The sequence below is a fragment of the Felis catus genome, chromosome X, assembly GCF_018350175.1.
Source record: "Felis catus isolate Fca126 chromosome X, F.catus_Fca126_mat1.0, whole genome shotgun sequence".
Lineage (NCBI taxonomy): Eukaryota > Metazoa > Chordata > Mammalia > Carnivora > Felidae > Felis > Felis catus.
This window is the reverse complement of record NC_058386.1, coordinates 110506914-110523932: the sequence shown is the minus strand read 5'-3', so window position 1 is coordinate 110523932 and position 17019 is coordinate 110506914. Positions and strand designations below refer to the sequence as shown.

The following is a 17019-nucleotide window of genomic DNA, read 5'->3' as shown; positions in this document are numbered from 1 at the left end:
TTTTTTTTTAACGTTTTATTTATTTTTCAGACAGGGAGAGACAGAGCATGAACAGGGGAGGGGCAGAGAGAGAGAGGGAGACACAGAATCTGAAACAGGCTCCAGGCTCTGAGTTGTCAGCACAGAGCCCGACGCGGGCTCGAACCCACGGACCGCGAGATCGTGACCTGAGCCAAAGTCGGCTGCTTAACCGACTGAGCCACCCAGGCGCCCCTACAGCAACTTTTTAAGGCATCGATACGGCTAGATGGCTCACGGGGTTGCTGGTTCATCCCCTACCTGGGGCAGAGAAGCCACTGAGAGTTTGGGTTTCAAACTTTTCTTCCTGCTCCCAGAAAACAAGAGGTTTTGCTGCTGCTGGTCTTTAATCAGTAAGATTCCTGTCTACACGAGGAAGGTACCATCACGTGTCTGCAGGCAGACTGCTGAGCCGCATGCGAGACTGCGATGTGAGCCATCTAACACAACTCCGAGACAAAGCCGTGTTGCGTTAACACAGTGAGGTGTGATAAAGTACACCGTGTGTCGGAAATTTAACGTCCCCCGGGTTGGTAAGGATTTCACTAGCTCTGCCAACCCACTCTACCAGGCAATCAGTATTTGCTATGCTTGGTAAAGATTACAACTAAAATAGCTGCTAAAACTTAACAGACAAGGAAAAGGTAAGCGACAAAAAAACTACACTAGGTTAATTTGTAGAGAAATGATAGGTATGCATAGTTTCTTTTAAAGAGACAGCCTTTATTGTAAGGATTTTTACACTGAAGAATTCAAAACGTGGTCCAGTTTTCTGGAATTCGCAGATTTGTATTTAAAAGGAACTGTTGACAAAGATTCACCGGAAATCATCTGAACAAGTGAGAAAATACAGTCGATACTACTGAAACAGTAAAGTAATTCCAGGACGTATGGCTTATCCAACACAACAATACCTTAGATGCTGTCGCTGATAGGAAAACTGTTTCTTCCTCTTCTAAATACACAGTAGTATAATTACCAATATTCAATCACTTCTGTTCTTTCCCGAATATATAAAAATTAAAATACCAATTAAAAAACTAATATATCTTCTCTTTAAATGTTTCTTACAGATACAATTTCATTATTTTCATTCAATAGTGGTGTGGTTTAAGAGATTTTTCATTCACAAGTCAAACACCAATCCACCCAAAGGGAACCGATAGTCTATATGCTTATAGTGCAAATAAAGAACTGACATTTCTAAAATACAAAACAGATAAAATTCTTAGGAGATACATGCAAAAAGCTCTACTAGGCAGCTGGCCACAGAACTAGAACACGGGACTGGTGATTCCAAGGGGACTCCAGGCGCTTCCAAACTCAACTTGAAATCTCATCTTACGCTTTGTATTTTGCTTTTCCAGTTTCACTAATGACACAAACGTGCTGTAAAACAGAAAGCCAGAAATCCACATTAGAAAAGCGTATTCTGCGACACAAGGCAAGAAGCGCGTTCTGCACCGTGCCGCGGGGCTGTTCCGTGGACAGACAGATGTTCGCGCGGCCTGGCTAATCTCCCCCGCCTGTGTGCACCAACGCGCTCTCGGGCCTCCCGCCTACGGAGCAGAGGTGGGGATCTGAAAGAGAGTGAGTGCAAAGACTTGAACCAGTTCGCTTATTTCTTACTTATGACCACATCTATCATCCGCAATCATAATGGGACAGTTACTGTGTACTAAAGCTGCTCAACTGTTGCAGCCAGCAAGAAGTGTCGTGCTAGCCTGGCCACGTTCCAGCTCTCAGGACGTCTGCACTCGACTACAGCTTTATGTGACTAATGGGAACCATCAGTCTGTTCCAATGATGAGGTGCTGGAAAGAGAAAACAATTCTTCTCTTTCGTAAATTTGTATACGGGTTCTGAAAAATGAGAGCGAGGAAAAGAAGCATTACTTACATTCAAGTCCCTGAAGTATTCATTGTAGTCAAGGGCATATCCTACGACAAACTTGTCTGGGATCTCAAATCCGACAACTACAAAGAATCACAATTCATCACTTAGATACAGCACATCACTTTCCGATCCAATGCTTACAAATGTGCCTTCTCCGCAAATATTCTCTAAAGTAACTCTACACCATTTCCGACAAAACTCGTTTGGGTTAAAGATGGTTCAATGATTGACAAAAAGTAATTCACTTACAGTCTGGTTTATAGCCAACGCTTCGAGGGGTCCTCTTCACCAGCAAGCTGTTAGTGACAAAATGTAACATGTGACATACGGAGACATGACAGGGCACCACACAAGAGAACATAGTGCTCTGAAACCTGCTTTCACCTGCATGTAGAATATACTACGTTCGGTTTCAACACACCCCAAGGCACACTATGAAACGGCGAGCTGGGTCACAGGGATCGCTGGGCAGGAGCAGCAGTGAGTTCACACCACAGATGAGGCCCTTGACTGAGCCCCACCTGGAACACGATCGACTGTCCCGAGAGCTGCACCCCGAGCGCCCGCGCACCCATCGAAGGGCGGCTAATCAGAAGGATGAATGGATGGGGAGTGCCACCGAGTGGTTCAGAATCCCTGGAAATCCAATCCTAACGCTGCGAAGGGGTAGGAGATGTGAGCATCACCTTTTGAGACCTTTAATTCGTGGCTTACAAAGATCTTTAGGCTGAACTATAACTAGCATGCTAGAGGAGCTAGAATTTACTTCTGAGAGCAAAAATCACAGGTGGGATAAGCCACCTCCAACATAAGCCAATCTTGAAACTCAAGTGCCTACTACCTGCTGAAAATCTTCAGCCGTTAAGAAAAGTTGTAGACGGTGTTTCGACAGCCTTTACGCACGTTAAGGGCAGTCCCGACACAACTTATGATTTTATACCTTCCTAGATAAATATATTTAAAAACCTGGGAAGGACAGGAAGCGATTCTCAACCTTAGCTGCACATCAGAATCACCTGGGAACTTTAACAAAACAACACTCAAGATACCCAGACCACACCCCTGACCCATACATCCATCAGAACTGCTACGGATGGGACACCGACATAGGTTTCTTTTTGTTTTTTTTTTTAATTTTTACAGTCTGTAGAAGTGAGTAAATTATATAGGCATAGCTCAGAGATCTTGCAGGTTTGGTTTCAGAGCACCACAACAAAGCAAATATCACAAAAGAGGGAGTCAAATCAATTTTTGGGTCTCCCAGTGCACAAAGTTATGTTTATACTCCGCTGTAGTCTATTAAGTGTGCAACAGCATTATGTCTAAAAAGTGTTCACACCTTAATTTAAAAACACTGTATTGTTATAACATGCTAAAACCATCATCTGAGCTTTCAGAAGTCATAATTACCGATCGCAGATCCCCACGGCAAGCATACAATAATAATGAAACACTCTGCAACATTCCAAGAATCATCCAAATGTGATACAGACGACATGAGCAAATACTATTGGAAAAAGGAACGGCGCCTGCGCACCGACTTGCCCGATGCAGGGCTGCCACAGGCCTTCAGTCTGTAAAACGCACAGCATCTCCAAAGTGCGATGAGGCAAAGCACAACAGAATGAGCTACACCTGTATTAAAAGTTACTAAGCAGCTAGAGAGTCCCACGTAAACAGCTTTTTCAAAGTTTTCATTTTGAAATAATTATGGATCCCCAGGAAGTCACAAAAGTGCACGGGAGGTCCTACGTGCCCTCTCCCCAGGTTCCTCCAGTGCTGACAGCTCACGTCGCTAGGAGCTTGCCACCACCAGTTCCCACACAGACTCTGGGGAACCGACCTTCTCCAGATTCCACCAGTCATTCGCACGTATATTTGTGTGTGTGCGCGTGCGTATACTTCTTGGCAATTTTATCACACGCGTGGATCCATGTAACCACCACCACACTGAAGATACAGAACTTTCCATCACACGAGGCTCTCTCTGTCCACCTCTTTATTTCCAGTCACACCCACCCATTACCCCCCTGGCCCCGGCAAGCACTAATTCGTTGTCCGTTTCTATCATTTTGTCACTTTAAGGGGGTGGCGTAAATGGACTCACGCAGGAGGTGAGCTTTCAGGATGGGCTCTTATCAGCACAACTCCCCCGAGGCTCAGCGAAGTGGCCGCGCGGCTCAATGGCGCGCTCCTCTGTCCCGCTGAGCGGGGCTCCACAGAAGGTGCACGGCGGTCTGCTTAGCCATTCAGCCACTGAGGGACATTTTGGTTGTTGCCAGTTTGGGGCTATTACAGATGAAGCCGCTATGAACTTTCATATACAAATTTTTGTGAGAACGTGAGTCCTCATTTCTCTGGGATAAACGCAGATGCTGGAGTCCTATGATGGCTACGTGTTTTGTTTCTCACGAAACTGCCAGACTATTTGCCAAAGCAGCCATTCCGTTTGACATTCCTATCGGTTCATAGTTTTTAAGTGTTTTATTTTTTATTTTTTGAGAGAGAGGGCATGAGCAGGGGAGAGGGGCAGGGTGAGGGAGAGAGAGAGGCAATCTCAAGCAGGCTCCATGATCAGCGCCTGGATGCAGGACCTGAGCCAAAATCCAGGGTCAGATGCTCAACCGACTGCACCACCCAGGCGCCCCAATAGTGCTTACATTTTGAATTAAACTTTTAAGTTAAAATGCTTATCTAGTCATTCTTAAAGCTGCACTGAATAACAAAAATAAGCTCTCATGCTTACTCTTATGTATAAAGCTCAGATACACACATACTGTAAACAGACATACAATGTATTTGAGATCTTAAAATTCACCGGTGAGGGAGAGACTAGGAAGAAAAGGTTAAGAAACACTGACTTAGGCCAAATGCATCAGTAAGAAATGACCTAAGTATTTATTCTTTGAGCACGTCATACCTCCAGCAACACAAAATCCCTCTTTCATGAGGCATTCTCAATTCCACAGCATACTCCGGGAAAGAGGGAAAAAGGAACATTCAGAGGCTACAGGACATCCTAGGTCACAGTAGGTTGACATCTACAATCCTAAAGAGCACGTAGAGAAATAAGCAAGAGCCCCGATTGGCTTCCAGGGTACTAGTGCCCTAAGAGTGCATCATTATACACTCTTGTCACAGAAAAATTATAGCATGGTCAATGATTTCAAAATAAACGCTGAAACTGCAAAAATCTAAAACAACAAAACAACAGAAACCAAAAAACCATCTGGGATGTTACCCTACCGAAAACTTAAGGCGGTAAAGCACGAACTCTGAGCCGGCTTGCCTGGCTTCAAACCTCACCTCTAGAGTGTGCTAGCCAGGCTGTGTGCCTTCGGCCAGCTCCCTATGCCTTGGTACCCTTATCTGCAAAGTGGGAGTAAAGTGCTATCTCCCAGTTGTCAGGGATTACACTGTAATTATAATGAAATACAATTATAATTAAGCTACAAACAAAGGTAGAACTAAGAAAGCACAAGCCAAACAGCACAGGCAGGGCCCGGAGGTGAGGCTGGCACGTGTCGCCACTACCTGGACCTCGGAACCCATCCCCCTCCTGCCACCTCCGAACCTCAATTTGGGATCCTTGGTCTCATTTTTTCAAGAGAGTCCCAAACCATCTACCATGCTACCTGGGACAAGTTGACACCATTATCAGCATGCTGAAAAACCAAATGTTAATGATATTAGGCAAAAATGACTGCAATGAAGGGCTTTGTTAACACATGACAAAATTATTTACAAAGGATATTTACTGAGTCTTATTTGAGATCACATTACTTTTTGAAGACAACACGACTCGAGCACATTTACCGTTACAAAGAAGCATTACTTAATCCTGTTTCAAATGAAGAAAATGCCCCATGTCATAATGTTATATACATACCTTGCAACCTTGACCATCTTTGGATTGTGCTGCTTGACCATGGAGAGCAAGGTTTGCATTGTTTTGCCAGTGTCAATTATATCCTTAAAAAAAAAAGAGAAAAGACATTTATATAGTGAATCAAACTGAGAAATTATATAAATACAAAATGCCAAAGTGCTGTGTGTAAATGGAATAATGTTTTTTTTTTTTTTTTTTTTTTTAGTGTAACCAACTCTCGGATGCACGTGGTTAATAGACCACATTCTGAGAAACACTGCTTTATGCCATCTTGAAAGTATCCAAATAAATAAGGTTTTACTATATAAAATGACTTTACATGAAGGTGAATCTTAGCTATTTAGTCAACATTAACGGGGCGCCTGGCTGGCTCAATAGGCACAGCCCGTGACTCCTGATTTCAGGGTGGTGAGTTCAAGCCCTGTGGTGGGTGTGGAACCTACTTCATTTAAAAAAAAGTAGGACATTATCCAAAACAAACCCATCTCCAGTTGAGAAAAAACTTCTTAAACCATAACCCTAATGCTCTTCAATGAAAACCCTCCACAGATGGTGTGAAGCTTCACAAAGTGGTAGCTGTGAGTCATCAGCAACGTCAGGGCTACAGACCCGAGAAAGAGGCGGATTTCCGCGCCGCGGTGGCTAGAATTCGGATGGCCCCCAAGACTCCCACTGCCCAGTGGACACGCCCAGGATAACCCCCACCCCCAGCATGAGCAGGCCTGTGAAAATGAGGGGGACGGTCACTCTTGTGATTAGCTCTATGAGACAGCACACCGGAGAGAGGATCTCCTGCTGGTTCCGAAGAAGTCAGCTGCCAGGTGAGAGGGCCCCGTGCAAGGGCGCGAGGTCGGCCTTTAGAAGCTGGGAGCCGCCCCAGGCCAGCAGCCAGGAAGACGACGGGGCCCTCGACCCTGCAACCACAAGCACTAAATTCTGCCAACCACCTAAATGAACTTGGAAGATTACCACGGGCCAGGGGTGAGACAGGAGCCCCAGCCTTGATTCAGCCTGATGAGACCGAGCGGAGGACCCAGCTAACTGGTACTCAGGCCCCTGCCCCATGAAGGCGGAGACGCTACACGTGTGGTTTTAAGCTGGATTTGCAGCAATTTGTTAGGTGGCATTACCCCACACAAAATCAATCTGAAGTGGAATTAATCTACATTTACGAACAAGCAACCGGTTCCCAGGGATATTCCTGCATCCTTGGAAGTGTTATCTGTTTAGTTTTTAATCCACAAGCTAAAGTTTCTAAAAACCTTAAAAACAACGAAAATGAACTGGGGGATACTGTTGCTCTTAAGCCTTAAACATTTTACATACAAGAATGAGAACTCATTCTCCTGGTGAGAGTGAAAAAGCATACAACCACTCTGTTGAGTAATCTGGCAATAACAGTAAAACAAAATGTACTTAGTGTGGTCACTGCACTCCTGAGTGCCTGTATATAGACGGAACTCACACATGTGCATGTAGGGTACCGCAAAAGGATGCTCTTAGCAGCCCTGTAGGAAAAATGGAAGGCTTGCCCTATTTGTAGGGCCATAAATTGGTGGATCTGTCACTGCAATGCAATGTTGCACTTTAAGGCCAACGAACCGTACGTCCCAACACGAACAATCTCAGAATGTATTGAGTGAAAATAACAAGGGGTGAGAGAGGATATGTATAGTGCAGCACTACAGAATCATTAAATCACAAAATATGTTTTGGATATGGATACACATATGCAACAGAAGTATAAAAAAACATACACGGGAATGATATACATAACTTTAAAAGAAAGAAAAAAAATTTCAAGCCCAAAAGAGAAGGGTAAGAAATATACCAACATTTTTCCATTATCCAATAAAAATAAATTACTAAGTATTTCTCACAAAAAAACAATCTTACTCCCTTTTACATAACACAAGCCCACCATTAAAATTGATGAAGAGGAATTTCTTTCCCTGGATTACCTTTAGGACTATGCAAACTAAATCAGAAGAGTCATAAATAACTATATTAAAAGAAGGTGGAACTTACCTCAACAATCAAGACATTCTAGAAGAAAAAAAAAAATGAAAATCAGTACAATGAGTCAGACAGTGTTTCCAATTATAACTCAAGTCACATCATAACAAACTCATCATCCAAATTCTTGTTTTAAGATACCTTCCTATATCAAACCCTGATTTAAACAATGGGCCATCTGCTGGGATATGGAACTCTTTAATTAGAAATTTTCACTATAATGGAATTTTTAAAAATAAAATTTGACCTATATGTTCATTTTTTAAAAAAATCCTCATTATTTTAGGGGCACCTGGGTGGCTCAGTGGGTTAAGCGCCCGACTTCGGCTCAGGTCATGATCTCACGGTTCGTGGGTTCAAGCCCCGCGTCCGGCTCTGTGCTGACAGCTCAGAGCCTGGAGCCTGCTTTGGATTCTGCGTCTCCCTCTCTCTCTGTTCCTCCCCTACTCTCACTCTGTCTCTCTCTCTCTCAAGAATAAATAAAGATTAAAAAACATTTTTTAATTCTCATTATTTTAAACAAATGTCTAATCTTGGGCAGAGAGTGAAATTTCTCTGGGCCTCAGTTTACCATGTGTAAAATAAGGGACTTGAACTAGTATGTATCTTCCAACTCTAACATTCAACAACTATAATTTTTACTGTAACTCCAAAATCATGCATTTAGCTTACCATATGGAACCCAACTCAAAACCCATTTTCTCATTAGGCTGAAACTGATCTGCATTTTCTGGATGTGTTCGTATTCTTGGACTCAACTAAAGAAAGGTACCAATGCTTTCTTCCACCATAAACCCTCACCCCAGTTTCTACCTCTCAGAATTTTATAACTGGAAAAGCCCTTACAGGAGAAACCATCTAACAATGACCTCCAAGGTAGAGAAGAGCTCTATCTATTCTTATGTCAGTTATGGGAACGAGGCAGCATTTCACATACTGGTTTAATCATTGTCATAAGAAAGATTTATGCTATACTGTGTATTTGCAGATCTCATTTCTTGGTCACATACCTATTGCATCGGAATTTTAATGTTCTATATATTCTTCTAAGTCAGTGGTTATCAAGGTAGGGCACACGAGATCCACAGGGTTGCAAGAAAGAAATATTAGAACTTTTTTTAACCTTACCCTGTTTAACCTGTAATTTTGTGTGTACTTTGTAATGTACATAACACTGTTACCACAGTCTGTATATCATTTACCCCTTTCCTCATATCACAACTAATTTGTCTCTTTTCAAAAGATACCGCAATCTCAATCACTACTAAAAGCGAATATAAGCGGTTATTGGACCAATAACTGTCTCACCACCTACCATGTGGCTCTGTGCTAGCACATCTGAAGGACAACATCCTCCCGTCCTAACTGTGGCTCATTGCTGCAGCAATTTACACCATGGGATGGAGTTATAGTTTGAAAACAGAACTGAATTATGAGACAGAAACTGTATTCTAGTCTTGGCTCTAATTCTAGCTACACAACCTTGATTAAATCATAACCACTGACTTCTGGTATTATGATACAGTTTGTACAAATCAATCAAAATCCAAAGAGAATAAATATTTACCCGATACAAAATCATAGTATCTAGAGTACGATCTCAATACTGTGTTAAAAATAAACAACGAGGGGCACCTGGGTGGCTCAGTCAGTTAAGCGTCTGACTCGGTTTCAGCTCAGGTCATGATCTCACGGCTTGTGAGTTCGAGCCAGGCTCGGGCTCTGCACGGATAGCAAGGAGCCTGCTTACGATCCTCTCTTTCTCTGCCCCTCCCCTCCATGTGCACCAGCTCACTCGCTCTCTCTCTCAAAACAAATAAAGAAACTTAATTTTAAAAATATTTAAAAATAATGAGAATTTCTACCATTATGGAGAGCTCATTTTATGCCAAATAGCTACATCCTTACTTCATAAATGAAAAGAATGAGACTCAGAGGTCAAATAATTTGCCTAAAGTCATAAAACTAGTGAAGTGGTAAAGATCTAAAGAAGTGTTTTCAGGGTCCAAAGCCCATATTCTCAAGCACTAACTGGAAAAAAAAGAGGAAAAACATTTATATGCCTATGTACTGCACACACACAGTGTCCCAAAAAGAACTGAAATAGAAAGTCTAAACAATCTCACCACCATGAAATAGCTTCACCCAACTTACGTGTCTTGTTTTTCTTCCCCACAATAAATGTGTTCTACTGTGATGATCGTGAAAAGAAATTTATCTTAGAAAGAGACCTTTAAAGATCACAAAGCCACATAATAGGATAGAGCCATTAGGCGGGAAAGGCAAGGTCAAATGGAATCCCAGGACGCTCTGAAGGCTAGGCCCCTTCCAGCACTAAAAACTGATTATAGGAGTAAGGACTTCAAATGACTTCTAAATATGGGCAAAGCACACTAGAAGGGAAGAATAGGTTTGGCAGTGGTATATAAGATGGGCAGGAAGGGGAAAAAGTCAACAGATTCTAATTTCTCTTTTGAAGTTTTCAAAAGATGCTGAGGAAGACAAGATTAGTTTGGCACGACACTGACATGGGGCAAGGGGATTCGACACCAGTATTGCATGCTGAAGTTTCCTAACGGATAGTCAAGTAAGCTGTAACCATTAAAACCTAAAAGCCAGAGGAAGAAAAGAGCTGTGGGGCCAGACAGACCTGCATTTAAAGTCAAGTTCTGCCACTTAGCGGCAGTGTGACTCTGGACAAGTCTTTCAAATTTGCTGAGTCTTAGTTTCCTGATCTGTAAAATAGGGGTAACAGTATTTACCTCATGGGACGGTTGTGAAACTTTTATGAGATTATGCCTTTATATTTGGCAGTGTTTAGAAATAAAAAACAACCTAGCAGCTGAAAAAAACTGTAACATTCCTTGATTTATCACTGGTTACTCAAAAATCATTTCAATATATCACAAGAATAATATTCAAATATCTTAATATCTCTATTATTTCGGCCAACTGTCTACACTGGAAATATCTTGATGCATTTTAAAGAACTCTTTTTGAGATTTCTTAAAATAGTATTATGTTTGAATTTATTGAGTATTCTAACTACCAGAAACTGTTGGAAGAGGTCTAATGCACTATTTCACTTAATGCTCTTAATTCTATGAGGTACCTGCCATTACTGTCCCCACCTTACATATGGGAGGACAGAGGGATTAGATAATCTGCCGAGGGTCACACAGAGGAAGTACCGAACCAGGCTTTGAATCAAAGCCGCCCATCTTGGGGCTGGCTCAGATGGTAGAGCATGGGATTCTTCATCTTGAGCCCCATGTTGGGTGTAGAGTTTATTTAAAAACAAACAAAAAAAAGCTGTCCATCTCTAGAACCCACACTTTCACAACTACTACATGTTTTGCTGTGTGAATCTATTTTTTTTTTTTTTACTTTTTTTAAGGCTTTATTTATTTAATCATGTAATCTCTATACCAAACATGGGGCTTGAACTCATGACCTTGAGATCAACAGTCACCCATTCTACCAACTAAGCCAGTCAGGTGCCCTTGAGTGAGTCTGTTTTTTAAAAAGAAGACTGTTTCTCGCCCCGCCCCCAATATATATATAAAGCTTATTTATTTTAAGAGAGAGAATGTGCATGCAGGGGAGGGGCAGAGAGAGAGAATCCCAAGGAGGCTCCATGATGAGCTGTCAGTGCAAAGTCCAGCATGAGGCTCGATCTCACGAACCATGAGATCATGACCTGAGCCGAAATCCGGAGTTGGACGCTTAACTGACTGAGCCGCCCAGGAGATGCCCAAAAATATATTTTTGAACAATTCCAAATTAGATCACCACAGAGAAAGTACTTTGTAATATGGACTTTAATGTTGGATTCTTCTGCCTCTCTTGCATATGACCTAGGGAAAGATAGCTAACTTAGATTGCTTCTAAGAGTTAAATAACCCTTGTTTAGGTGTATAAATAACCATGTAAACTGCCTCTTAGTGATAAAGCACAGTGTTACTAATTGACTCTTGGCATGAAGTCAAGAGAACTCTTTTCTTCCCCTTCAAGACACATACCTTTCCAGTTAAAGTTGAGAGATCATCTCCACCAATTACTTTTATGTCCCCTGTTGACTGGTCGTTCTAGTTAAAAAGAAAAAAAAAAGATATAAATACATATATGTATATCCTTTTGCGTACACACACACACATTTCAAATTATCAAATGGAACCTAGAAGATTTAAGAAGTTAGCTATCTAATGTCATATCATTATGATATTCTAAATGATACAAATTGTTAAGAATTATGTTTCAAGAAATGAACAAGGTAACTCTCAGCTAGACATTAGTAAGAATTTTAAAGTTCTAATTGGCCATTACTGATTTGATGCTTTTAAGAGTCCAAGGGGCGCCTGGGTGGCGCAGTCGGTTAAGCGACCGACTTCAGCCAGGTCATGATCTTGCGGTCTGTGAGTTCGAGCCCCGCGTCGGGCTCTGGGCTGATGGCTCAGAGCCTGGAGCCTGTTTCCGATTCTGTGTCTCCCTCTCTCTCTGCCCCTCGCCCGTTCATGCTCTGTCTCTCTCTGTCCCAAAAATAAATAAACGTTGAAAAAAAAAAAAAGAGTCCTAAAAAATAGGAGACACACATTGTCAAGTGGGCAGTATTATAGCAGCCACCCATATTCAGTCACAGTAATTTCTGAACCGTGAAGGAAGTTATTAGCATGACAGATGTCTGGTTCTGGCCCTGGACCATTCCCATGAGTCAAGCAAGCTGTAGATTCTGGTCTATATCACACTCAACCCCCAAAATACTGCCTTCAACAATCTAGGCAAGATCCAGGTCATCTTCAACACAGTCTGGAGAAACAGGTCTGATTAGTAGTCCTTTAAGGCATACTTCTTAGGCTCCCAGTTTTCTTCTGTCACAGAATGCAGCAGAGACCCTTACAGGAGTTCAAAGGGAAATCCTCCTTATCCACTGTAGTTAGTGGTGATAATCATAATTTGGCTGTGCTAGAGCCAAAGAGCAGGTGAACGAAAGAGCTGAGCCTACCCTACCAGAGAACAGACCATACCAAACCTACAGCAATTAAAACAACGCTGTACCAGCACAGTTACGAAGAGCCCACGGAACAGAATAGAGCCCAGAAACACACCCAGAAATATATGAGGATTTAGTATATGAATAAAGACGGTATTTTAAGTCAGTAAGGAAAAGATGAATTATTCAATGAAGTAGTTATCCATTGGGGGGGGGGGGAATAAAGTATGATCCCTACCTCACAGCATACCCAAAAATAAATTCCAGCTGAATTAAAATCTAAATGTAAAAAATAAAACTATAAGCAGACCGGAAGAAAACGTAGAAGAAATATTTCCACATTCTTAGGGTAAAAACCCAGGCATAACATGAACCCAAACTGAAAGAAAAGATCTGTAACAAATATTCCCATTATATGCTGGATTCCAAGAACAAGAATCCAATAGAAAATGAAGAACAAACACAAATAGGCAATTCACAGAAGAGAAGGCCGTAACATATAAAATGATACTGAGCTGAGAGACAAACACTAAAACGACGTGATTCTACCATTCATCCATTCACACTGGCAAAATTTAAGCCTGATGATATATGTTGACAAAAGTGAGGGGGAACAAGCACTCCCAGTGAGAGTATAAACTGGTACAAGCCTTTTTCAAAATGACATAGCAATACCTATTAAATTGTAAGCATGTGGGGCTCCTGGGTGGCTGAGTTAGTTAAGCGTCTGACTTCGGCTCAGATCATGATCCCACAGTTTGTGTGTTCAAGCCCCAGTCGGGTTCTGTGCTGACAGTACGGAGCCTGCTTGGGATTCTCTCTCTCCCCCTCTCTCTCTGCCCCTCCCCTGCTTGCTCGCTTTCTCTCTCTCTCTCTCTCTCTCTCAATAAATAAAACTTAAAAATAAATAAAAAATAAAATAAAATGAAATCGTAAGCATGTGTGCCATTTGCCCCAGCAATCCTACTGATGCTATAAAAACACAACTATGCAAAGATACATATAAAGGAGGTTCACTGTATCAACTATTGATAAAAAAGAAAAACTGGAGACAACCAACATGTCTATTAACAGGGACCTATTTAAATTAAATTCATCTGCAAAAGGTAATACTGTGCCACTATTAAAAAGAATCTGAAAATCTATACATGCTGACATGAACAATGGGAATTAAAAACGCCAAGTAGTAGAGCAATGTGTTGCCTATGAAACCACTTTTGCTCAGCATTTTAAACAAGTTTATAACATCAGTTACGTCTCAGTAGTGAGAAAGGGGATAACAAGGCTTTTTACCTTTATATACTTCCATTTTCATCATATGCTTCTTTACACATGTCCATTTTATATGGAGCATCATTTTAAAAAAAACACAACTGGGCCAAAACTATTCAGTGTTGCAAACTAAAAAGATCTAAGTATGACTTCTGATATGAAAAAATTCAAGCATATTACTTTTGAAGGAAATAATAGACACCTTTTATTCAATTAACTTAAAACCTAGAATTTCAAACAGAGAGAAATGATTAATAGCAAAAAAAAAAGAAAGAAAAAAAGAAAGAAAGACTGTACAAAACCTGAAGCTTTCTATGAATGAATCATAGTAAATGATTTACATGGTACAGCAAAGTAGACAGTGACATCTTCTGTACAAGTTTGGTATTACAGTCCAATTCCAAATGCCATCCCCCCCCACCCCCACCCCCGCCTTTTTTTTTTTTTTTTTTTTTTTTTAACAGAGAAAGGAGAACTGAAAAGTATGGAGTCAAGGGGAAAAAAACCCATGATTCAAAGACTATGGTGACGCGCTAAGAGAAAAGAGAACTCTAAGCATGTAGGACACTTGCTCCACTAGCATCCAAACAAACCTCCGTATTCCTGTTTGCCTCAAGAGACTTTTTTTTTTTTAATGTTTATTCATTTTTTGAGAGACAGAGAGAGACAGAGCTTAAGTGGGGGAGGGGCAGAGAGAGAGGGAGACACAGAATCCAATGCAGGCTCCAGGCTCTGAACTGACAGCACAGAGCCCGACGTGGGGCTCGAACTCGTGACCTGAGCCGAAGTCAGATACTTAACCGACCGAGCCACCCAGGCACCCCTCAAGAGGAGAATTTAGTTTAAATCTCCTTTTCACGTGAAAAGCCACCTTTCCAATGGAGGCTACTAAAGAAGATGCGTTTAAGAAAAATATTCCAGCCCAGTGTGCTAGGATACAGGCGTTAAATGCCCCAATCGCACAGAAATGGCATCCATGGATCAAGTGTCCTGCCAGAGGAACCTGCCTCCCCCCCTCTCCTGGTGCAACAAGTTTCCCCCTGTATCCCTGCTTTGTTACATTACTGAGTTGACTCTCGCATGCCTCATCTTTAACGAGATGATGGGGCTGGCATGGGGGAGGGGAGAGTCCCCCTCACGAGTTGCTCTTCCCTCTTCTCGATCACCCCATCCCCTCATTCGTCCCAGCCAGACAGCCCAATCTGTCCTCAACTGAGAGTGTCATCGTCGACTACATAACATTCCCAAAGAAACTCTCTGGGTCTACAAATACCTACCCTTAGCAACTGTGTCTACCTTTTTTTTTTTTAAGTGTTAAGACTGGCAGTTATGATTTTTGCTTTTTTTTATTCAGGTATAATTAACATACAGTGTTATAGCAATTTCACATGTACAATTAGCTTTCGTGAGTCTAGGTGAGAAAAATGAGAAAGGAATTAGGAAGGAACTTTGTTTATTCTTAGCTGTCCATGGCTAGGGATTTTGCAGCCTCTAGGCGGCAACAAGAACCGCAGCCCGGTACAGGAAAGCAGGAGAGAAGGCTGTGCGAGAACACACAACGAACGGGCTGCAAAAGAACGGCTCGGAACAAACAGGAGACCGTAAGAGGAGGACGCAGAGAGGCCAACCCCCAAAGCTGAGCTCCCAAGAGGGCAAGACCAGGAGTCGTACTGAGGTAGGACGTCTGGGCTCAGCACCACGGGGATTGCTCGTTGCAGCGAACTCCAGACAGTTCTTTCAGAGCCCTAGAGTGGAGTTGCCGGGAAAGTCACTCCCTCTACGTCCAGCTCGGCCCCGGTCCACCACACTCAGGCAGGCGCTCCGCACATCCCAATCGCAAGCATCCTCTGTCTTTCCCCACTTTCCTGTACCGTGATCAAATATCAACAGCAGTGACAATATTAGAATCATATACCTTTAGAAGTAGACCACACCTCAGATGAAAAATGGCAGATACCCAATTTTTGAAAAATATATACAGAAAAAGTAGGTCTGGAAGGATATACACCCTGGGAGTAACTGATTTACCTGTGTTTTATGAGTTTTTTGAAAAAATACGTTCCTTTAAAAAAAAGTTATTATTATCAATTTTAAAAATGATGCTAATAGTGAAGGACGCCCGGCTGAATCAGTCGGTGGAGCTTAGGGCTCTTGATTTTGGGGTCGTGAGTTCAAGCCCCATGTTGGGCCCAGAACTTACTTAAAAGGTAAAAGAAAATAGGGGCACCTTGGTGGCTCAGTCAGTTAAGCGTCTGACTCTTAATCTCAGCTCCTGGTTCATGAGATTGAGCCCTCCATTGGGCTCAGCACTGACAGAGGAGAGCCTGCTTGGGATTCTCTCTGCCCCTCCCCTACTCATGCTCTCACTCTCTCTCACAACAAATAAATGTTTAAAAATAAAAAATAGTAAAACAAATGTTTTTAATGATGCTAATGAAGCAGGGCTCCTGGAGCATCTACTCCTGCACCATCCGAGACAGTAGCCACTGAGCACATGTGGCAATTACAGGTGACCCTGGAACAACACAGGTTTGAACTGTGCAGGCCCATTTATACATGCATATTTTTGATCAGTACAGTGCAGAACTAGAAGTGTATTTTCTCTCCTTTGTGGTTTCCTTAGTAACATTTTCTTTTCTCAAGTTTACTGTGAGAATACAGAATATAATACAAAAAACATACAAAATATGTGTTAATCAATCAGCTGTTTATGTTAGCAGTGAGGCTTCTGGGCAATAGCAGGCTGTTAGTAGTTAAGTTTTGGGGGAGTCAAAAGCGATACAAGAATTTTCGACTGTGCAGGGGGTTAGCACCCTAACCCCTGTATTGTTCAAGGGTCAACTGTTCTTAAAATTACATAAAATTAAAAACTTCAGTTCTTCTGTTGCAGAAGACCTAATTCAAGTGCTCAACAGAGTGGCTCTGTATTTGACAGCAC

At 42.0% G+C, this 17019-nt stretch overlaps 1 protein-coding gene across 3 annotated transcripts in view; it reads right to left on the bottom strand.

Annotated features, from left to right (window-relative positions):
- Nucleotides 1-720: 720 nt before the first annotated feature.
- HPRT1 (hypoxanthine phosphoribosyltransferase 1) overlaps nt 721-17019 on the bottom strand; it is a 35215-nt gene continuing 18916 nt past the window's right edge. For 2 of the 3 annotated variants that reach the window (XM_023248905.2, XM_023248906.2), the window contains exons 4-9: nt 11842-11907; nt 7832-7849; nt 5804-5886; nt 2164-2210; nt 1918-1994; nt 721-1407 (exon numbers count right to left, since the gene is read on the bottom strand). In XM_023248905.2, the coding sequence (XP_023104673.1) occupies nt 1360-1407; nt 1918-1994; nt 2164-2210; nt 5804-5886; nt 7832-7849; nt 11842-11907 (339 nt within the window). In that variant the 3' untranslated portion in view covers nt 721-1359. Of the gene's footprint in view, nt 1599-1917; nt 1995-2163; nt 2211-5803; nt 5887-7831; nt 7850-11841; nt 11908-17019 lie in introns of all 3 variants that reach the window. The other variant, XM_023248907.2, reaches the window with a different exon arrangement.